General features: G+C 44.6%; 1 protein-coding gene across 3 annotated transcripts in view; it reads left to right on the top strand.

The window, feature by feature from the left end:
* Positions 1 to 3,979, top strand: part of TAF1B (TATA-box binding protein associated factor, RNA polymerase I subunit B) — a 71,669-nt gene extending 67,690 nt beyond the window's left edge. The window contains exon 8 of one of the 3 annotated variants that reach the window (XM_034659922.1): positions 3,559 to 3,979. In XM_034659922.1, the coding sequence (XP_034515813.1) occupies positions 3,559 to 3,760 (202 nt within the window). In that variant the 3' untranslated portion in view covers positions 3,761 to 3,979. The remainder of the gene's footprint in view (positions 1 to 3,558) is intronic. The other 2 variants (XM_034659923.1, XM_002921510.4) reach the window with 2 other exon arrangements.
* The last annotated feature ends 17,040 nt before the right edge of the window (positions 3,980 to 21,019 follow it).

The raw sequence follows: 21,019 nt of genomic DNA, 5'->3' as shown, positions 1-21,019 counted from the left end.
TCTAAATCTTCACAGACTTAATACAGTAATGTAAGACAGTTAGTTACAAATGGACCTTGTATAGTCAGGGATGAAACAGCTGAGATTTTTTTTTTCTCTGCATGAACTATAAGGCTAAAAATTACAACCTATAGATGAAGCATCAGTGATACCATGACTTTAAGCACCAAAATTCTGTCAACTTTACCTATTTAGACCTTAGCATAGAACAACAGAGTAAGCAAAAAGGCTTTTGCCAACCAGTGAAAATGTCACAAAGCCCATGACTGGAGCTAACGCCCTCTTCTCAGAAAGCCCCTTAGTGCCTCACTCGGAGCCAGCGCGCTCTGCCTGCAGGTGTGTTTCTGTCAGGCTTAGCTGTCTGACTTCCAAACTCCTAATCATCAAAAGAAACAAAGTAGGAGGGAGACTGAGAGGTGCTCTGCTGATAGTCATCTTGACAGCAAACATAAATGACATCCACTTGACAAACGAGAGAGGAGCCAGCATCAGAATCGGAAGCAGACAAAAGAACTCAAGTTACAGCAGTCTGACGTTCACTCGTGACACACTGTTTAGATTGCTCCCCTAACAGAATAAGCCTGATGGGGTCTCAGCTTTAACACAGAGCGTGACCCAGAATGCTGTGTGCATTCTCTTTGGGTTTGTTTTTCTTAGCTGTATTTTCTAATATTTTTACAGTAAAAATGAGCAACTTACAATAATATACTTTATATTTTTATATTCATCTCATTTTATACTCATTTATATTAATAATGTATAACTCAGTTTTAAAAGCTGTCCATACAAAATGGTGTAAATGAAGTATTTTGATGCTTAAGAGAGCAGATCTTCAGCTGTATAGAGAATTTTGTTACACAGAAGGACTCATGTCTGAGGGTTCAAGAGACAAACGTTGTACAGTAAAATCCTTGTGAGAACATTCAGGCCTTGAGAACTAAGCAGAGAAAGGCTGTAAGAGCACTTCAGATATGAGAGGCTGTTTATGCTTCTAATCTGAGGCAGAATGAACAGTCTTCGTGAATTTAAACGCCCTTAATATTCCTCACATTTATAGAAGTACCCGTCTGTAAGTAGGCCAGTTACTGACAATTAGCTAGGTCTAAAGACCCGTTGCAGGCAGTGGCTAATCAGTGTCTATCCCTGGCCTCCCTCAGAGGGGCAGTGGTTCCTCTCTCCTCCCACAGGAAGAGGAACAGCCGAGGTACTTCAAATTGCCATCCACAGGAAATGGAGGGGCTTTGCGTGCCACCCTGCCCCCCATGCACACACAAATTTTTTTTTTGGTCCCACAAAAATTTGATTTGAATTTTAAAAATTTTATTTTATTGAATGTCTTAAACTAGAGTAAAAAACAGTACTCAAATATGCGTGTCATACACCAAATTTGAACATCTTTCAGACCACCAGAACTTTAACTTATGTTAGCAGGTTTATTTAATTTTGTATGTATGCAGACTTGAGAGACCATTCTTATTGCACACATTGAAACTTCTCACAAGAAAGTTCTCATAAGGAGGTTCAGATGTACCTTATACCCCCTTTTAAATGTGAACCTGTGCTTATCCCTTCACATAAAATTGTTTCTATAAACATACTCTTACAGCATCCATTTGCCACACATTCATTTTCCATGTCAGAGCTCAAGGAACATCCGTCAGCACATGTTCTACTCACAGCAAAGTACGTGGCAATAACAAATTATGTTATATTCGGTTTTATGGCTTATGACTCTAGGATAGTTTTCTGAGTTTGTGATAAAGAATGTAATCCTTATATGGTTTTGTTAGTGATTCAGCTTAAAAATAGAAGTCCTTATTATGGGAGCAAATAGTTTGTATACCTTTTCTTATCTTTCTGATGTAGAAAAAGAGCTTCCCTAGGTAAGAGAAACAATACTTTTTACCCTTTGTTGTAACCATTTGTCTGGAAGAATCTCTCTTGAAATAGCTGAAATTGAAAAGAAAATAAGAGCAAGAGGCCACCAGTTTGTGAGAATTCCTGTACATGCCTTATACTTGATTTCTGTTAAACCAATGAGTAGTTGAGGCTTTTACATGTCCTATTACTGATTATGGTAGGGTTTTGGCTTTATTATAGATCATTAAATTAGTCTTAAGATTTTAAGTGAAAACAAAAATCAATTTTAAAGAAGTATAGTGGAGGTGAACATTTTTGAGCCCGTACTGTGTACTGACCATTGGGTTAAGTGCTTAATGTATATTCTCATTCGATACTTTTGTTCACTGTACGAGGTAGGCACTGTTGTTGTTTCCTGTTTTACAGGTGAGAGAACCAAGGCTAGTTATCCGTAGTCACAACTAACCAAGTCTAGTTATCCATAGTCACAACTGGTGGGGGTGGAGTTTTGTGGTGCACACATAAAATTTCTTTCAGGAATGTGGGACCATCTGTGTTATATAAATCCAATATCGAAGTTTATATCTTCTATATGTTTTTTACCTGTTTTTTAAAGCTTTTTACTATGGAAAATTTCAAGTATATTCAAAAATAGAATAGTATAATGAACCCCCCTGTACCTGTCATTCAGCCGTAACAATTGTCAACATGACTAGACTTGCTTCGCCCATGCCAACCCGCTCCTCCACCCCCGCCCCCAGATTATTTGGAAGCCTATCTCAAATGTCATAATATTTTTAAAAATAAAACCATAACAAATATCAATCAGACATTAAAAACCTAATGGTAATTCCTTAATATTATCAAACATGCCGTCAATGTTTAGATTTTTCCCAATTGCTATGAAATTTTTAATATAATTCAAATAAGGCCCATACATTGCAAGTAGCTAAGATATCCCTTAAGTGTTTTGGTTGGTAAATTCCCCTTTTATGTCATTTTTTTTTTCTGCTTGTAGGGAAAAAATTACTTGTTGAATAATCCAGGTCTTGTGTCCTATACAATTTCCCATAGTCTGCATTTTGCCTGATTACAACCAATGATACCATTTAACATGTTCCTCTGTCCCCTGGATCGCCTACACCTTGGTATAGTTAGAGATGGAGTGTTAGAGTTAGAGATTCGCAATTAGAGATTTGGTGGCAGTTGGAGACTTGATCTACTACTTTTAAGATAAGTGAAATTGCTTTGTAAACTCTTCTTTCTATAATAGGTACAAGATTGTAGGCTACGTTATCAAGTCTGGTGTCTTATTTCGGGTGGGGATTAGAGATTATTTATTTTCTTTTATTTTAAAACTATGCCCAGAATCTCTTCCTGTGTGCTATTGTTTGCTTTGAGCATGGTAAAAAGAAGCAGCCCATTTGGAATGGAAGGACTTCTGGGCGAGCAGTTGTGAAACCGGGCTCTAGTACCATCTGTTACCCTGGCGTGGTAGCCCCCATGGATGGTGCTAACATGTTTTCCTCTGTAAAATTAAGTTGTTTTGCCAAATTTTTCCAGGTTTCCATCCAACTCTGAGTACTGTTTTAAACCTACCCATATATATTTGCTAGTTTGGGGGATGTTTCAGGGATAGATGCATACATTTTAAATGGTCATTTTAAGATAACTTCTTCCTTTTTCTTCCCTTTCTAGCTATTGTAAACATGTGACAACCTATGAAGAATCAAATTTTTCACTGAGTTATCAGTTCATAATAAATCTCTTCTCCTTCCTCCTGAGAATAAAGACCTCTTCTCTCCATGAAGAAGTGAGCTTAATTGAAAAGATACTTTTTAAAAGAAAGTATGGTAAAACGAAAAAGAAATCAAGATCCAGGAAAAGGAGAAAATACTGAGAAAAATGAAATAGAAACTTTATTGGGAAAGTATTTTAATAGTGACAATAATGTGAAATTATAATATTCCAGAGAATTATGGGAAATAGAATTTTATCATATATCCACACATACATAGATACATATATATGTATCAAATGTGTTTATAAAAATGTGTATTGGAAAATAAGTAAATTGTGTTTGAATTTATTTTTTAAATTATGAATATTCTTTTTTTTTTTTTAAGATTTTATTTATTTGTTTGACAGAGAGAGAGACAGCCAGCAAGAGAGGGAACACAAGCAGGGGGTGGGAGAGGAAGAAGCAGGCTCATAGCAGAGGAGCCTGATGTGGGGCTCGATCCCAGAACTCCGGGATCAGGCCCTGAGCCGAAGGCAGATGCTTAATGACTGCGCTACCCAGGCACCCCTAAATTATGAATATTCTTTGAGAAGACTTAAACAGTAAATTTTATAAAATGGTATCCAGAAATTGGTATTCATTGTATTTTAAAGCTAAATTTGCTTTTAAACTAGATCACTTCCTTACTTTTTATGCTCCAAAGGAAATCCCAGATGGGTCAAAGATCTAAACATCATAATCTTTTACATATGCATATATTATAGTATTAGAAGAAAATAAGTATGGCTGCTTTGATGATCTTGGAACAGGGAGGGACTTTCCAAACATGCCCCAAAACGAAAAGCCAAAGGGAAAAATTGGTAATGTGACTGCAAAGTCACAGGCAAATAGCAAGTAGGAAAATATATTTGCAGCATAGGACAGACAAAGGAATAATTTCTTTAGTGTATCAATAGATCTTGCAAAGCAATAGGAAAAAGACAAGCTGAGCAAGGAATATGAAAAGATAGCTTTCTGGAAAAAAGAAATACAAAGGCCAACCCAAAAAAATGATACAAATTAAAATAGATTACCAAAGACATACAAAGGTTTTTAATATCTGGTGAGGGTATTGGAAAATGAGGCATTCTCGTTCTCAGTTTATTCATGCAACAAACACTGGACAGCTGTGTTCCAGGCGTATTCTAGGCACTGGAGATATAGCGGTAAACAAGGTCCCTGCCTTAAGGATCTTCTATTCTAACTGGGTGGGGGCAGATAGTAAACATATATGCAGTAGTCGGGCTAATGAGGTGCAACAAAGGAAAAGCAAGGTAAGGGTGAGAAGGGGGTCCTTTTTATAAAAGGTGTTTGAGGAAGGCCTCTGGGAGGTGACCTTGAGCAGAGATCAACTGGTATGGCCAAGCCATGTTGCTCTCCAGGGGAAGGTTATTCCGAGCAAAGGAAACAGGCAAAGGCTCTGAGGCAAGAGTGCTTGACGGAGTCAAGGAATAGCAAGTTGTTCAGGCAGCTGGAGTGTTAGGGTTGTAGGGGAGACTAGTAGCATGTGAAATGGAAGAGTTTGCATTCAGGGCCACGGTAAGGACTTTGGCTTTTATCCCAAGGGCGTCATGGGAAGCCATTAGATAATTTTGAGCAGAAGAATGGTGTGATCTGGGGCGCCTGGGTGGCTCAGTCGGTTGGACGTCTGCCTTCGCCTCAGGTCATGAACCTGGGGTCCTAGAATCGAGCCCCACATTGGACTTCCTGCTCAGCAGGGAGCCTGCTTCTCCCTCTCCCTCTGCTGTTCCCCCTGCTTGTGCTCTCTCGCGCTCTCTGTCAAAGAAATAAATAAAATCTTAAAAAAAAAAAAAAAGAGTGGTGTGATCAGATCTATGTCATAAAAGGACCATGTTGCTCTGTGGTGAACAGATTGCAGGGGGAAATGGGCAGAGGTAGAGGCCACAACAGAGACTGCTGTTCTGGTTTGGGCAAGAGGTGGTGGTTTGGACTACAGAGATTGTAGTGGAAATGGAAGTGGGAGGAAGGGATTAGATCCCAGATACAGTTTACGTATGAAATAATAAGGATTTGGTGATGGGTTGGTTGTAGGTGTGAGAAATCAAAATGCCCCAATTTATTCCCCCTGTACCATTTATTAAGATGGGGCTGCTTTAATTTCCCCCTATTTACCCTGTTTGTGAGGGAAGTTAACTGGGTTGTTTATAGAGCTGTGGGAATAGCCAAACACAGGGTACCCAAGATTGAATAGATGGGATTGACAGCAGCCAATTAATCACATATACTTAGCATCCGGGAGAGGATGCAGCACACTAGGCAGAGCCAATGGGGTCACGCTCGGGAGCAGAGAACAACCAGGGACAGGGAGGCAGGCTTTGTCGTATCAGAGGGATGGAGTGGTCCCTGGTTCCTGTACAAGGGTATGATTGGCTTATTTGAAGAATCCCATGGGCAGGCAGGAACTCCTCTGGTTCTCTTATAGGGTGTGTTTGGTTAGGGGACCCTATCTTTGGGAGCAGAGTGGGGAGGGGAAGTCAAAGTTAGGCCACCTTGGGGCCCTCCCAGTTTCACCAGATGTTAAGGCAGCACATGGTATCAGGCCTAAATTTTAGGCCATACACCACAGGGGAACTCGGAAGAGTGGCTATTGGGAAATCAGTGTTGTTTGGAGCATATTGAGTTTGAGATGCCTGTTAGACGTTGGAGAGACATCAAAGTCTGAAGTTGGAGGGGCAGGGGTCTGGGGTAATGTAAATGTAGGAAACCTCAGAATATAAGTACAATTTAAAAACCGTGAGGCCAGATGGAATCTCCTAGAGTTTGTATAGACAGACGCGGTCTCCATGAACGCTGTCTGTGCTGCAGCAAGTTCCCTTCTACTCCTGGATTGCAGGGGTGTTTTTTTTTTTAATCAGGAATTAATGTTGATTTGTTTCTGGTTTTGTTTTTTTTTTCAGATGCTTTGTTGCATCTATGAGATGGTGGAATTTTTTTTTTCTTTTTTAGCCAGTCAGTATGGCTTTCAATATGGTTAATGTGAAATTCAGTTGAGTTTCAAATATTAAACCAACCTTGCATTCCTAGGATAAACCCCACTTGGTCACGATCTATGATCCTTTTTACATATTATTGAATTTGATTTGTTGAAATATTAAGAATTTTTGCATCCATGTTTGTAAGATATGTTGTTTCTCCATTACTAGAAGGGAGATTTGTGGACATTTCAGTAAATATAATCCAATAAAAATGTCTTGATTATCTATCACAGTGGTTCTCAAAGTGTGATCCTTGAGCCAACAACATTGACGTTTCCTGGAGACTTATTAGAAATGCAAAATTCCAGGCCCTATCGCTGACCTGCCAATTTAGAAACTCAGCATGGAGCCCAGCAACGTATGTTTCCGCGAGCCGTCCCGACGATTCTGATGCACACACACTAGTGTGAGAACCACCGTTGGTTCTATCACGTATCAGTAAAGTTCAAAAATAAATGACATGGAATGGAAAGTAAGGAATGCTTTTAGGCTGCAGTTAACAGAATCCCCTCCAATTATTAAACCAGAGATTGGTTGGTTGGTTTGTTTTTTACATAATGAAAGTTCTGGAGGTAAGTCATTCCAGATTTGGTTCAGTGGCCCAACAGTGTTAGCAAGGACCCAGACTGGTTTTGCTCTGCCGTTCTCAGCATGTTGGTCTCTTCTTCAGCTCGCTACCTCTTGGTCACAAGATGGATGCTACAATTCCACACAAATCCTGGTCGAAGGAGGGAACTAGGACTAACCACTTCCTCGAGGGTCTCTTTGGTGAGAAAACCGTTTCTAGAAGCCCCCCAGTAGAGTTTCCTTTCCATTGGCCAGAACTGCACCAGGGGAATAGGATCGCCATGACTGCTTTAGATTATCATGATGCATTCCTACCTTCCCCAGGATTAAGGATCTTTCTCTAATATTTGAGCAAAATTAGGGTACTATTAGCAGGGAAAGGCGGGGGGACTCTGTTGATAGTCAATGAGCAATGTCCGTACATGTGGTCTTACTTCTCTAGTTCAAAGTCTCAACATCTCATATGTGCAAAATAGGATGCTATGCTATTATGGGTAAAACAATTCTTAACATCTATTGATCGTCTGCCACCAGGGCATCCTGTTAGAAACTTTGTATTAGCATCTGGATTTGTTCTAGTCTTACGGAATAACCTAATAATAAATGCTTGCATAATGTCTATTACGTGCCAGACCTTTTTCTCAGTGCTTCATATATTTTTCATGTATATTAACAATGGAGTTAAATTAATAAATGAGTTATTAATCTCACAATAACCGCATGATGTAGGTACTATTATTTTCCATGTTACGGATGGGGAACCTGAGCCACAGTGGGGTTGCATAACTTGCCCAAAGTCACACAGCTAGTCCAGAATAAACTGCACTACACTGTCTCTCCTGAGACTTAATCAGCCTTCGCTCCCAAGGAACTTAGGATATTTGAAGAGTCAAAAAAAAGTTTTTTTTAAGAGTTTTGTTTTTAAGTAATCTCTGCACCCAATGTGGGACTCAAACTCGCAACTCCAGAATCAAGAGTCGCCTGCTCCGCTGACTGAGCCAGCCCGGCGCCCCAGGAGAGTCAAAGTTTATTTCACACATTCAATATACAAAATTAATGACACTCGGTTTTATTACCTGTAAATTTTCCCTAGCCTCCATCCTGTTGGGTGGGGTGGAGGGCAGCCAAGAGGGCAGCCAAGATACTGCTTTGAATCCTTAATCTTACCAATTACAGATATTTTCATCTCTTCAGGGTGAAAACAGCCACTTTGGAATAAATATTGGGCAAAGTGAAAGTTGAAGTCCCTATTAAGGCCGTTGCTCACATCCATCTCCTTCCCTAGATGGCCTCTGGGTTCAAGGGTGAGATGCAGGAGGAACCTCCACCCTGTATGTGGCCCAGCTGGGCTCTGACGCAGGTGGTCGTGGGTGCGGATCGCTCTGCTCCGCTCCCCCTGGTTCGGGTCGTCCACAAGGAATGCTGGCTCAGCTCCCCCGGCGTCCCCCATACTCCGACCAAGAGAACGAAAGTGCTTCTGGATCACCTCCACTCTCAGGGATGCCTTAGCACAGGGGGCAGCGCTTCTCCTTTGCTGCGGTACCCCCGGATTGGCACAGGGCGCCCTGTAGGTTCTCCTCAAGGCCTAGCTCTGCCTGAATACTCGCCTCAGCTATTTCTAAACACGAAGTGCACCATGATGAAATAAGGCAGAAGGAGGCTGAGGGCCATGATGGCGGTACAAATGGAGCTGCAGAGGCACAGAGGAGGAAGGGAGAGCAGAGCGGGCGGGGGCAGCATGGCGGGGCTCGGCTCCCAGGGAGGGGTGCCCAGTTCCCAGGCTGCCCCTGCCCGGGGCAGGAAGCAGATTTTTCATTTCCTTTCAGGGGAAGCAATAAATTATTTTGCGACTAGAGTGACGTGTGATATTTGTTGATTTGGGTGGAATCTCTTTTACGAACAAAACTTGTTTTACGTTTTTTTTTCCCATTAGATTCCCTACCACTGCAACGAAATATAATTTTACAGATTAGGTGACCACCCTAAAGGGAAATAAAACCAAGTGATAATTCAGATGGTCTCAGCTCCCAGAACTATTGTAATCGTGTGAAGCAGATACTTCCGGGGGGCGGGGGTGAGAGTAGAATGCAATAGGTACTTCTAGAAAAACAGTCCTTAAATTGTGTGTCTGTCAGTGATCCGTCTAAGCTCAAAGCCATGCAAATACAGCATATGTGTGCTGAAGTGGAGAAAATTTCTTCTTCTTAGTTGTCTATCAAATTTGGATCATCAGAACCTCATGAAAAACACAGTTGTGAACACACTTATTCTGCACCTATCTACCTACCAAACATTTTGCGTGTTTTTTCCTTTATTATATCTACTCACTATATACTATTTACCAAACATACCAATCTATTCTTTCATATACTATATCTTTCATTTACTGTGTCTACATCTGTGGCGATTAAAAGTTTGATCATAGTAAATAAACATAAAAACTTCTAAATTTTTAAAACTAAGAAATTAAACCAGTGAAGTACGATGAGAATCCTTTCCCATAAGAATACAGGACACTAGCCTAAATATTTTGTTAATCTACAAAGATATCTCGTAAAATCTGAACATAGGTGTTAGGTGTTTTGGGGTTGTGTTTGGTGGGGGGTAATCCTTCAGAGAATGTGGATTTCTTCAGGCAGTTTGAGATTCTGGGTTAGACTTGAAAGGAAAAGGAGGGCCTTCCACCTGCCAACCTTGGCTCCTCTTGCAGAGGGTAAACGGACATCATTATGAGAATGCAGTGCTGGTTAACGGGTGAAGAGCTGCTGCGTGCCTTACCCCGCCGAAGGGTAGTATTTCTCTGGGGCCACAACAGGCTTGTCATTGCCACACAGAAGTGGAACCTTCTATTGCCCAAAGGAAGGAGGAGAGGAGAGCCCAGGGCTGGGGCAGCAAGGGCTGCACCTTTACCCGTAGAGTATCTGTAGTTCTTTGTTCTCTCTTTTTTTGTTTCTGCTTTTTCCCTCCATAGGCACAAAGCCGAGGGGGGGGTGGAAGGCAGTATTAATTCAACCTTGTATTTATACAGAAAGTGCTATTAAGAGAGAAGGAGCATTATTTCCAAGTCTTAAGGAAAACTGAGTAGAATTTCCAAAGTTCTATGAATCATTATATATTGCAGATAGTTAAAAGTGTATATTTTCATGTTGGGCATAGAGCCAGTGACTTTTTTTTTTTTTTTGGGTTTTAAATACCTCTCTATTCTTGAAAGCTGAGTAAATTCACATAGTATTAAGTCTCTCACAAAATGTTTTCAAGAAGCTCTTAGCGTGTGTTCCCTTGTTTTGTGCCCTCATGGAGTATTGAAGCATAAAGTGATTTTAGTGCCAGACTTACCTGATAATAGGCTACGACTTGAGAAGAACTTACAAAAGAGTGCTTTTATTGACTTTATAAATTAAGAACCTGGTATTTCAGCTCACTTGGCCTTTTGCCCTTCTGCAACAATTATTTCCTCTGGAACAATTAGTACATGTTTTATGGATATTTGCGTTGAACTGGGTGAGTCACAGATATTTCCAAAAGAATTTTTAAGTTAGAATTCCACTTAAATGTAATTACCTTTTGTCACCATTGTTGTCTGCATTAATTCAGATTAAGTGATTAAGTTAAACATTACCTAAAATGAAAGAGGTGGTCTCTGATTTTTAACTCAAAGGTTTTAAGTAGGAAAGATGTGTTCTTTTTTTTTTTTTTTAAGATTTTATTTATTTATTTGACAGAGATAGAGACAGCCAACGAGAGAGGGAACACAAGCAGGGGGAGTGGGAGAGGAAGAAACAGGCTCCCAGTGGAGGAGCCCGATGTGGGACTTGATCCCATGACGCTGGGATCACGCCCTGAGCCGAAGGCAGACGCCCAACGCCTCTGCCACCCAGGCGCCCCGGAAAGATGTGTTCTTTACCATGTTGGAGAATAAGAAAATATTATAAATGTGTTTACTTATTTTTACCTTTCTCTCCTTAGAAATTCACACCAGAATAAAAGTCTCCCTGGGAAGGTCTCCTCTGCCTGGGTCCCTTGTCACCCTGCTTGGGCCCTCTCCTCCCACTCCCCACTTGGCCATTCTGCCAAAACACCATTTGCACATGTCAGCCCCTCTCCATTTCTCCCAGACAATCCGCTGAGTTTCTCCAAGTGCAGCCCAGGGATGGGTGTCTCATGTAGGTGGTGCTTGTTAAGACCCTTCCTGACCCCCCTGACAGCCTCCTCTTCAGCACGGTCTGGGGCTCCGAGTGGGTGGGGTGGCCCCAGAGTCTGCATTTTATCACCCAGCCACCCCGAGCCCCCACGCACCATAATTCTGCTGTCTGTTCCACTACCTGGTCCCCGCCTCCTGGTCCCCAACTCACTCTGTCCCTTGACTGATCTCATCCTCCCTCTGTCTGAAAGGGCACCGAGTCCTTCCACAGCAACAGGGAGAGCTCTTTCCCGTTCCTCAGCACTCAAAAAGGAACGCAGCCTATGTTTGGCATTTAAGGGAGCCTACTTCTGCACGCGTCCTGTTGTCCCAGCACCCGGGAAGGCTTTGAGACCGGGGGCCATTTCTCATGCTCCGTATAAAACCCCACACCCCACAGACGCTCAAGAAAGGCCTCGATGGACGGAATGGTGATAAAAAGGGAACGATTATGAAAACCTTCCTACATTCTTATCGGCTAGGCACTGCAAGGATCACTGCCTGACGAATAAACCTGGTTATCTGCCTTCCAAATGTGGGTTTTGAATCAAATGGAAGTATCTTTAAAACAGAACGGGGAAACAGGGGCCTCACTTTTGCTCGAGGTACACCTGTGACAATACCACAAAGATCACATGTCTCCGCGGCACTGGGAATATGCCAGACACTGGTCTCAGCACTTACATATCCCTCCCCTCTCATCCCCTGACTGATCCCATGATGCAGTATGTTATTTGACAAATAAAGACACTGAGAAGTTCTGATCCTGAATCCGTGGGCTTTGGCTTACAGCCCTGCCTCTCAGCTCCCAGCCCTGGTGATGTCAGTTTGGAATCAAAGGAGCCCAAATGCTACCATGAAGGAGAAAACATTAGCGTTTATGACTGACATGTTTCCTCACTACCCCCTCCTCCAAAGCTCCACCTCGAACCTGTTCGTCCTCCATGCTCCCTGGCTCTCAATTATGGCACCATTCACCCCATCACCATAAATCGCCAACCCCTCCCAGTCTGTCACCCCACATCTCTGTCACTCAGCCCTGACAGTTCCATCACCAATGGCCTCTCTGGCCAGTCTCCAATCCTATGACAACATAGTCACTGCCCAACTCAGGCCCTCATCATTTCCCTCCTGGTGTGTGCAAAACCGCTCTCATTTCCAAGCATCTCTCCCTGTCCTGCCCCCGCCAGTTATGTCCCCAAAATAGATCTAATGACACTCTGAGGCTCAGCACCCTTTGATGGCTCCTTGCTGCCCACAACCTGATGGCTTGGCCTGGGTGGTCCCTCAGAGTGTGGCCCCCACATAGCCCCTGCAGTCACCTGCCCCCTCCCCGGCTCCCTCCATCGCAGACAAGGGAATCCTGAAAGACCATGACATCTCCCACCTCAGGGCCTTTGCTCGTGCCATATTCCTTATCAGAAACATCCTCTCTCATCTCAGGAGACCCCTTTTCCTTCCTTTATGACCCTGCTCAAATGCCATGTCCTCTCTTTGCCCCCTCCACTCCCCCAGGCAGAATCCATCATTCCCTAAGCATTCGACACGCATCCCCATTAGGGCACTTACAGCATTTGCATGAATGTGCCCAGGTCTCCAGGTTGAGCAACTTGGGTGCCAGACCGTGAGTTAGTCCTGGATACACGCACCCACGGGCTGTGTAGATCTGGCGGCTAAGAAACCTGAGATCTTATATGAAAAATAGAGTTCACAAAGATTAAAAAAGTATAGGTAACATGCCAAAGAAGAGGATCATTTAGGAGATTTCACACGCCTAATTTATAATAATGAACTTCATACAATTAATTTCTTTTTTTTAATGCAAGCATTTATTTATTTAGAGAGGGAGGAGAGGGCAGAAAATATATTTTTTTAATTTTTTATTATTTGTTTATTTGGCAGAGAGAGAAAGAGCACACTCAGGTGGAGCAGCAGAGGGAGAAGTAGGCTCCCTGCTGAGCAAGGAGCCTGACTCGGGGCTCGATCCCAGGACCCTGGGATCATGACCTGAGCTGAAGGCAGATGCTTCACCGACTGAGCCACCCAGGTGCCCCATACAATTAATTTCTACTTGCCACCCACCAGAAACTTCGTAGGGTCACTCTTCTGTGCATTCTCGGTGCGATGCCAGTATGTTGTTTTGCTTTCTTAAGGATCACGTGCATTCCAACGAGCACTTTCTGTGCTTTGCCCACTCTGTCTCTGTGTTAAAAGCCCTCTGACTTCCTGTCTCAGAGTTCCTGTCCCCATCTGCTGATCCCCAAGACGGCCCCAGAGTAGAGTCACTTGGAGTTTTGTGATGCCCTGAGGAGCTCTAACTCAGAGGATGGAAGGATACCTGAGAAGTGATGCCCCATTGCCTCTCAGCTCCGAAGTGATAGAACCAGCGCGGTGCTCGAGGTGTCCCTTCGTGAAAGGCAGTCCTGCAACTCCAAATCCTGCTTCCCCGTTGTTTCTCTCTCGATGCTTGTTGTGAAATTCTCCTGATGCTTTTTTCCTTTTCATTTTTCCAACCCTTAGTTCTTCCTTTTTCTAATTATCACCAACAGGAGTAACTCAAAATTCCAGATATTGGAACTGACAGTTTTGGGGTGTTTAGGAAAGATAACCAAAGGGGAGTCACAAAATACTCAAATTTCAAGTAAAAAGGAACTCAGCTGGGGAAGAATTATTAGAAAAATTGAGTTAATGAAATGTTAACTTTGGGCAAGCAACTTGATCCCTTGTTTCCTTCCTATAAAGGCAGGATAATCTCTTCCTCGTATTAAAAAGTGATGAGATGCTACGATTTTAAATATCCATTTTACAATGAAGATGTTTTATCACTAGTAACCTTTTCTTCAAAGGGTGAAATATGCAAATGTGAGCCAGCAAACAGAGCCAAGGCCTCCCACTCCCAAGCCTGGAGCGCTTTCTTAAGATGGCCGCAAAGCATGATGGCTCCTCCCCACTCAGTATTAGTCACAGACAAGAGAGGTTTACTGAAGGGTAAGGCCAGCGTGTCTAAGCCTAGGGCTTTCTGGCAGCCGTGTTGCAAGTGTTGAGCCTTCACTGGAATGATCGATCTGTGTGAAGCCATAAGAAAAGAATGTGAGATATCTGGGTTCCAGTTGCCAGCAAGAGGGTGACACCCAACTTGACATAGCTGCTTCTGCCTTCATTCAGAAATGGCGAGAGAGTCTGGATCAGGTCCCAGGTATTTAACAAGACTCACCTGAGACTGCAGTCATCCTGGCATGACAGGCAGACATGGTAGGGAAGGGGTGAAGCCTCCGTGGAAAAGCACGTTCAGGACAGTGTCCTTAAGGACGTCGGAAGATGGAGCGAGAGTTCTGCGGGTTGCCATGTTCTCTAAGTTGGACAACCAATTTGGAGAATAATCAAACGCCATTCCCTACACCAGATGGTGTCACTAGAAGCCCCAGCCATGGCTCCACCACATTTAAAGTGTCCAGGCTGCCTTAAAATGGGGCCACAGGCTAAACCCAGAATGTCAGGCAGAAATGCTCTCATATTGACCATACCACTATCCAGAAGGGAAAGTGCAGGATTTGGAAATGAGACTCTGATTCAAGTCCCAAATTTACTGACTATGAGACTCTGAATACATGTTTTGATCTCTTTGGACCTCATTTCTTCATCTGCAAGGTGGGGCATAACCCTGTCTACCTCAGAGTTTGTTTTAAGGGTCAAAGGAGCTGAGGTATGTGATCTCTGATCAATGAGTACTGCCCAAAGAAGGCTAATGTCATCACTGTCCTGAATAACAACTACCAATACTCTAGAAAATGCTTATTGCCATGCTAGATGATGAGGGGTTTTTTAAATATGAGATATAGGGGCGCCTGGGTGGCGCAGTGGTTAAGCGTCTGCCTGCAGCTCAGGCGTGATCCCGGCGTTCTGGGATCGAGCCCCACATCAGGCTCCTCCGCTATGAGCCTGCTTCTTCCTCTCCCACTCCCCCTGCTTGTGCTCCCTCTCTCACTGGCTGTCTCTGTCAAATAAATAAATAAAATCTTTAAAAAAAAAAAATAAATATGAGATATAGTTTCTGTCTCTTAAGCAGCTTATAATAAATACAGTGAAGAAAAATGGGAAGNCTCCCCCTGCTTGTGCTCCCTCTCTCACTGGCTGTCTCTGTCAAATAAATAAATAAAATCTTTAAAAAAAAATAAATAAATATGAGATATAGTTTCTGTCTCTTAAGCAGCTTATAATAAATACAGTGAAGAAAAATGGGAAAGTGGAATGCTTCATATTTATTGAATTCCAATAGGCCTGGCATAGTTTGAGGCACTTTTCACAAAACAAAACAGATAAATACCCTGGTGATAGGAATTAGTACCTCATATCCCCTAGTTGTGGAAACTGAGGCTCAGGGTTAAGTAACTTTCCTAAGTCACAGAGCTGGGAGGCAAGGGTGGGGATTCCACACTCTCCCTTCCACACCCCTATTTCCAGAGCAGAAGACTTTCCTGTCACAATAGCGAGAGACAGGATGGCTGTGGGACGCTGGGCGGGACTGACTCTCTGGTGGCAGGCATGGAGGCCCTACCAAGGCAACTACTTGCCATGTCTCCCCGATACGGACTGTTTCATCAGAGCGAGGTCCCTGCATGTGACGAGCCCTGCAAATGGCTGGTCAGGTGATGGTGAGGTGGCATGGCCAGCAAGCAGGCACGGGGAGGAACCAGACTGGCCTCCTGACCACCTAATCTCTACGGAAGTTGGAGGCCAACAGCTCAAATGCCTTTGTGCCGGGCATTGTGGGAGCTTCTTTAACCACGTGGTTTTATGTGACTCCACAAAACTCGGTATTGTTTTCCTCATCTCACAGAAGGGAAAGCTGAGGACTGGCAGTGAGGTAGACTGCTTGAGGTAAAAATAGGGGGCAGGTCTGCGATTTGAATCCAGATCCCGTGGCCTTAAAATCATTCTCCTGAACTCGCGCAGAGCTGAATGAACTGAAAGGCAGAGCAGCTTGTGCTGAGCGGTTTCATAACAGGACAGCTGCGGCGCTGCGGGAGTCGTTCAGATGGGAGGGGAGGGAGATGGCGTTGCAGGTGGCCTCGGAGGCAGAGGTGGGAGGGGGTGGTGGGGTGGAGAGAAGGAAAGGAATAGCAGAGGCAACCAGGGGCTGGGAATTGTAGGACATATTCAGGGAACACTGTGAGGGCGTCCAGAACATTGGGGGCTTTTCACTGGGACATAAATTCAGAAATGGATATAGGGGCCACATAGAGAAGGAACTTAAATGCCAGGCTAAGGAGGTTGGACCTTGGGTTGTAAACAGTGGATAGCTAAGATCAGAGCTACTCCTCACAATCATTCTTTTGAGTCATGAGACACTGGAGCTGGAAGGGACCAGATGGCCAGTCCAACCTCTTCCTTTTTCTGAGGCCCAGAAAGCAGAAGAACCTAGGCTAGAACCCACTCAATCTATTCAACCCTGGCTCCTTACTTCCACATTCCCTACTTGGAAGCCCATGACTTAAGAAGGTGCCTCAAAGATCTTCCTTCTCTTAACAAAACAAAACAAAACAAAACAAAACAAAACAAAACAAAACACACAACCCCATCCGTGAGCTAAAAAGAATTATTGCCAAACAAACAAAAAGATGCTAAACCTCACTCATAATTTTTTAAAATGCAAATCAAAACAATGAGAGATTTTTTTTCCATCCAACTGACGGGCAGAGCAAAGTTTGATAATACCTGTGGTTGAGGGGGGTGTGGCACTTCAGGTTGTCCGACATCCTGTTGGTTGGAACCCAGATGGGGCAACCTTTTGGAAAACAATTTGGTAAGACCTATAACAAGTGCAACTTTGCATGCCTTTTTCACCGAAGCTCCAGTTCTAGGATTTACCCAATAGCCATACCAAATCTGGTGTGCAAAGCATATGGTTAGAGGGATGTTTATCACAGAACATTTATAATTGTGAAAAACTGGGGAGAAAAGCCATAATTGCTCACCCATAGGGCCTCATTGTCACACATCAATACAAAGACATAATATGTACCCATTTTTTAAAAAAGGCAGTAGATACGCTCACATGGGAAATGTTTAAGACGTTAAAGACGGAAGCAAGCAGGCTGAGGAGGGCTGTGCACAGTGTGAATCCCATTTGCGTAAGAAAATAAAACATATGTATGCTTGTAGAAACATAGGCATTATCCAGAAAGAGACACAAAAACTGTTCCCAGTGATTATCTCTGGGGAGGGGGACGGAATGGAGGAGGGAGGCACTCTGTGCTCTAAACCCTCTGTGTTACTTAAATTTCCCTTATTTCCTTTTTTTTTTGTTCTTTTACTTCTCTCTTTCTTTCTTTTTGCTTTTTAAAAAAACTATGACCATGTATGATTTTTATAATTTAAAAAAATAAAAGTATTGCCAACAGATAGATGGATTGCTCATAGATCTGGATTTTAACTTCTATTTTAGAGACCTCTTAGAGACAAGCTCAATAAGCCTGTATTAACATTTACAAAATAGACCCAATGTTTTTTATTAATACATCTGAGGTCTAACAACCCGGGCCCTTACTGTTCTTGTTTTTGGTTTTGTGATTTGATATTTATTCATTCGTCCCGTATTTATTTTGTGCCTACCATGTATCACGCAGTGGTACTGAGGCATGAGGCTGTTAGTCTTTGTAACAGGAAGGCCGTTTAGATCAATCCCAGACATGGTCCAGACTCGGACCCATTCAATGAACACTTACTGGATATTTTCTATGTGTATCGCATGAGGCTGGGGACGTTCAAGTGGAAGCGATATGATCCCTGCCCTCTCATGAAGAGCCCCCACCATGATGGAGCTGGACACAAACAGAAAATTGCATAGTGCAAACAGAATGTGGTAAAGGTGATGGGGTGATGCATGGCGGACGATGGGTGTGCACAGGACATTTGACCCAGCCTAGGAGGTCAGGGAGGTCCCCCTGGAGTAATGGGGAGTCCTGGCTGAGTCCGGAAGGTTGAGCGGAGTCGGCCAAGTGGGAAGCGGAGGAGCAGGGAATTGGGGCAGGAATGGTTCTCAGTACTGAGCAACACCGGAAGGAGCAGCAGAGCGAAAGGGCAGTTGAGCTATTCACCTACACACCTTGCTAAGGAGTTTGAACTCTATCTTGAGTGCACCGGAGTGACATGATCTCAAATGCGTGCTTTACGAAGCCCAGCCTGGCCACAGCTGGAGATGCGGTAGAGGAAAAAGAGAAAAGTCAAGGAAGAGACAGGGTCCCACCATGAGTTGCTTCAAGCAGTGCAATGCTGATGATTTCCACCTATACTGTTATTAATTTTGCCCTCAAATTATCTCATGTAAAACCATACAATCTATTTAAACAGGAAGCTAGTGAATAAGAAAAAAGGACAGGCTCCGTGCTGCAGTGTTGTACCTAGGATTAGGGGATGGAAACGGGAACTGGCAGAAAGGGGACTGTGAGAGGTGTCTGTAGATGCGGATTCAGAGCCCAAGGGGCCTGGAGAGCAGGGAGCAGGAAACTGGCTGGGATCACTGCGGGGCAGTGCTGAATGAAGCCCCCAGGGGCTTCCATGTTGCTAAATCATCATCTTACGTGACCTCCAGGCAGCGTGTGCCCCAGCTGACCATGCCTTCCTCCTGTTTCACTTTCTCTACTCAGCTCCCGTGCCTCCATTCTCCTCCGACCTCAGTGGTCTCCCCTCTTCTATCTCCTCTTCTGGATTCTCTTCTCCCCAGCCTTCCTATGTTGGGGGCTCCAGGATCCCATGCTGGTCCCCTTCCTCCTCACCACAGAGGAGATCAATCTTATCCCCAGGCTTTCAAGACCATCTCTGTGCTGATTGGTGACTCCCCGATGTCCATTCAGCACCTTCCTCCCTGGACTCCATATTCACATCCAACCTTCTGACGTATCTACTTGGATCTCTAATAAAATTCTTGAATTTATGTCCAAAATGGGACTCCAGTCATCTTCCCCATCTCAGTGATGGCAAAAACATTCCTTTTACCTTTTATAGCTGTCTTTGAATCTCTTTTTCTCATACTTTATATCTAATTTTCAGGAAATCCTGCTGGCTTTACCTTCAGAATAGATCCAACCGCATGTCACTACTCCACTCCACCACCCGAGGCCACGCTACTTTTATCTTTGATCTGGGCTCACTGCTCCCATATTTGCGCCCCTACCCCCCAGATTATTTAAAGACGGGTGAGATCAGGTCACTGCTCCACTCCAAACCCTCCATCTTACTCAGTAAAAACCAAAGTGGACACAAAATCCTACATCTCCCCGTCCTCCCACTTTGCCCCTCTCTGGTCATACGGGTCTCCTGGGTCTCCTGATGTTCACTGTTCACAACTTATGCAAAGGTGTGCCTCTGTCTGTACCCTCCTCCCCCACTTCCTTGAAGGCCTTTCCTCCTCAAACCTTCCAACCGGGGCTCCACCCCATGCTCTCCAGCTGCCTGCTCTGCTTTTTCTCCTGCAGAACTTGCCACTCTCCAACACACGGTATAATTTACTCATTGTGTTTATTGCCTGTTACCCCCTAGGATGCTGAAGGCAAGCAGGGAAACTTGCTCACTATCTCCAGCATCTAGAACAATGCCTGGCATATAGGAGTTCTCTCAATATATATTTGTTGAACCAGCGAGCTGACCCCAGAGAAGAAGAACGCTTCAGCTCAGAAGGACAATTTGGGCCAGGGGTAGGGGTGGAAATGAATGGCAGCCGGGTGGTAAGCACAGAGACACTGCAATAGGGCTGCTGGAAGGCTCAGCAGTGGGTTAGAGATGGAGCCCGACGAAGGAGGTCTGGGGTGAGGGGAGTGAAGGATGAGGGGGTTGAAACCCCGATGGCAGTCCTGATAAAGGGGTGCGCAGGATTAGAGGTGGGAGACGCGGGGGCCAGCAGTGAGGTGCGGCGCAGAGGAGAGGGACAGGCAGGCCCTTTGGGACCAGGCGGCTGGGGCTGGAGGCTGATGCCACCGCTCGGCAGGTCCTCACCCCGGCCGGCCGCAGGAGGGGAAACAACGGTTGCCCAGTGACTGTCACATAGCGGCCAATGTAAGATGGATGCGCAGCAGGTTCTAAAGCCGGACAGCTGCGGTGGGCTCGGCGAGGAAGGAGACATCTGAGCTTTATCAGGTAAAAGCCAGAAGCCTCATAAATAAGTGGACTCGGACCAAGAGGCGGCACGAGGACGGGGCGCTTCACAGACCCGGGGAGGGAAGGTGCCCGAGGCAGCCGAGCGGCGGACCCCGGGCGGGGAGGCTCCGTCACTGGAGCGCGGAGGGCTTCGGTGGGCTAGCGGGGCGAGACGGACCCCCAAGGCCCGAGAAGGGGGCGCCAAGACACGGCCTGTCCCACAGGTGAGCCGCCAAGGGCTGTGGGCGCGCGGAGACCCGCGAAAGGGCGGGAGGTGCGCGCAGGAGCCGCGCGGCCACGCCAGTCCCGGCGGGAGGCAGGCCGAGAGCGCGGGGCGCGCCGCACGGACGCGGCCACGCGGAGCAAAAAAAAAAAAAAAAAAAAAAAAAAAAAAAAAAAAAAAAAAAAAAAAAAAAAAAAAAAAAAAANGACAAGTGAGTGAGGCGCCGGCGCGCGAGTCCGGCGGTGCGGCTTCAGGCCGCCGCCGCGCACCGGACCGGCCGC

The sequence above is a fragment of the Ailuropoda melanoleuca genome, chromosome 4 (genome assembly GCF_002007445.2).
Source record: "Ailuropoda melanoleuca isolate Jingjing chromosome 4, ASM200744v2, whole genome shotgun sequence".
Lineage (NCBI taxonomy): Eukaryota > Metazoa > Chordata > Mammalia > Carnivora > Ursidae > Ailuropoda > Ailuropoda melanoleuca.
This window is presented reverse-complemented; position numbering and strand designations above follow the sequence as displayed.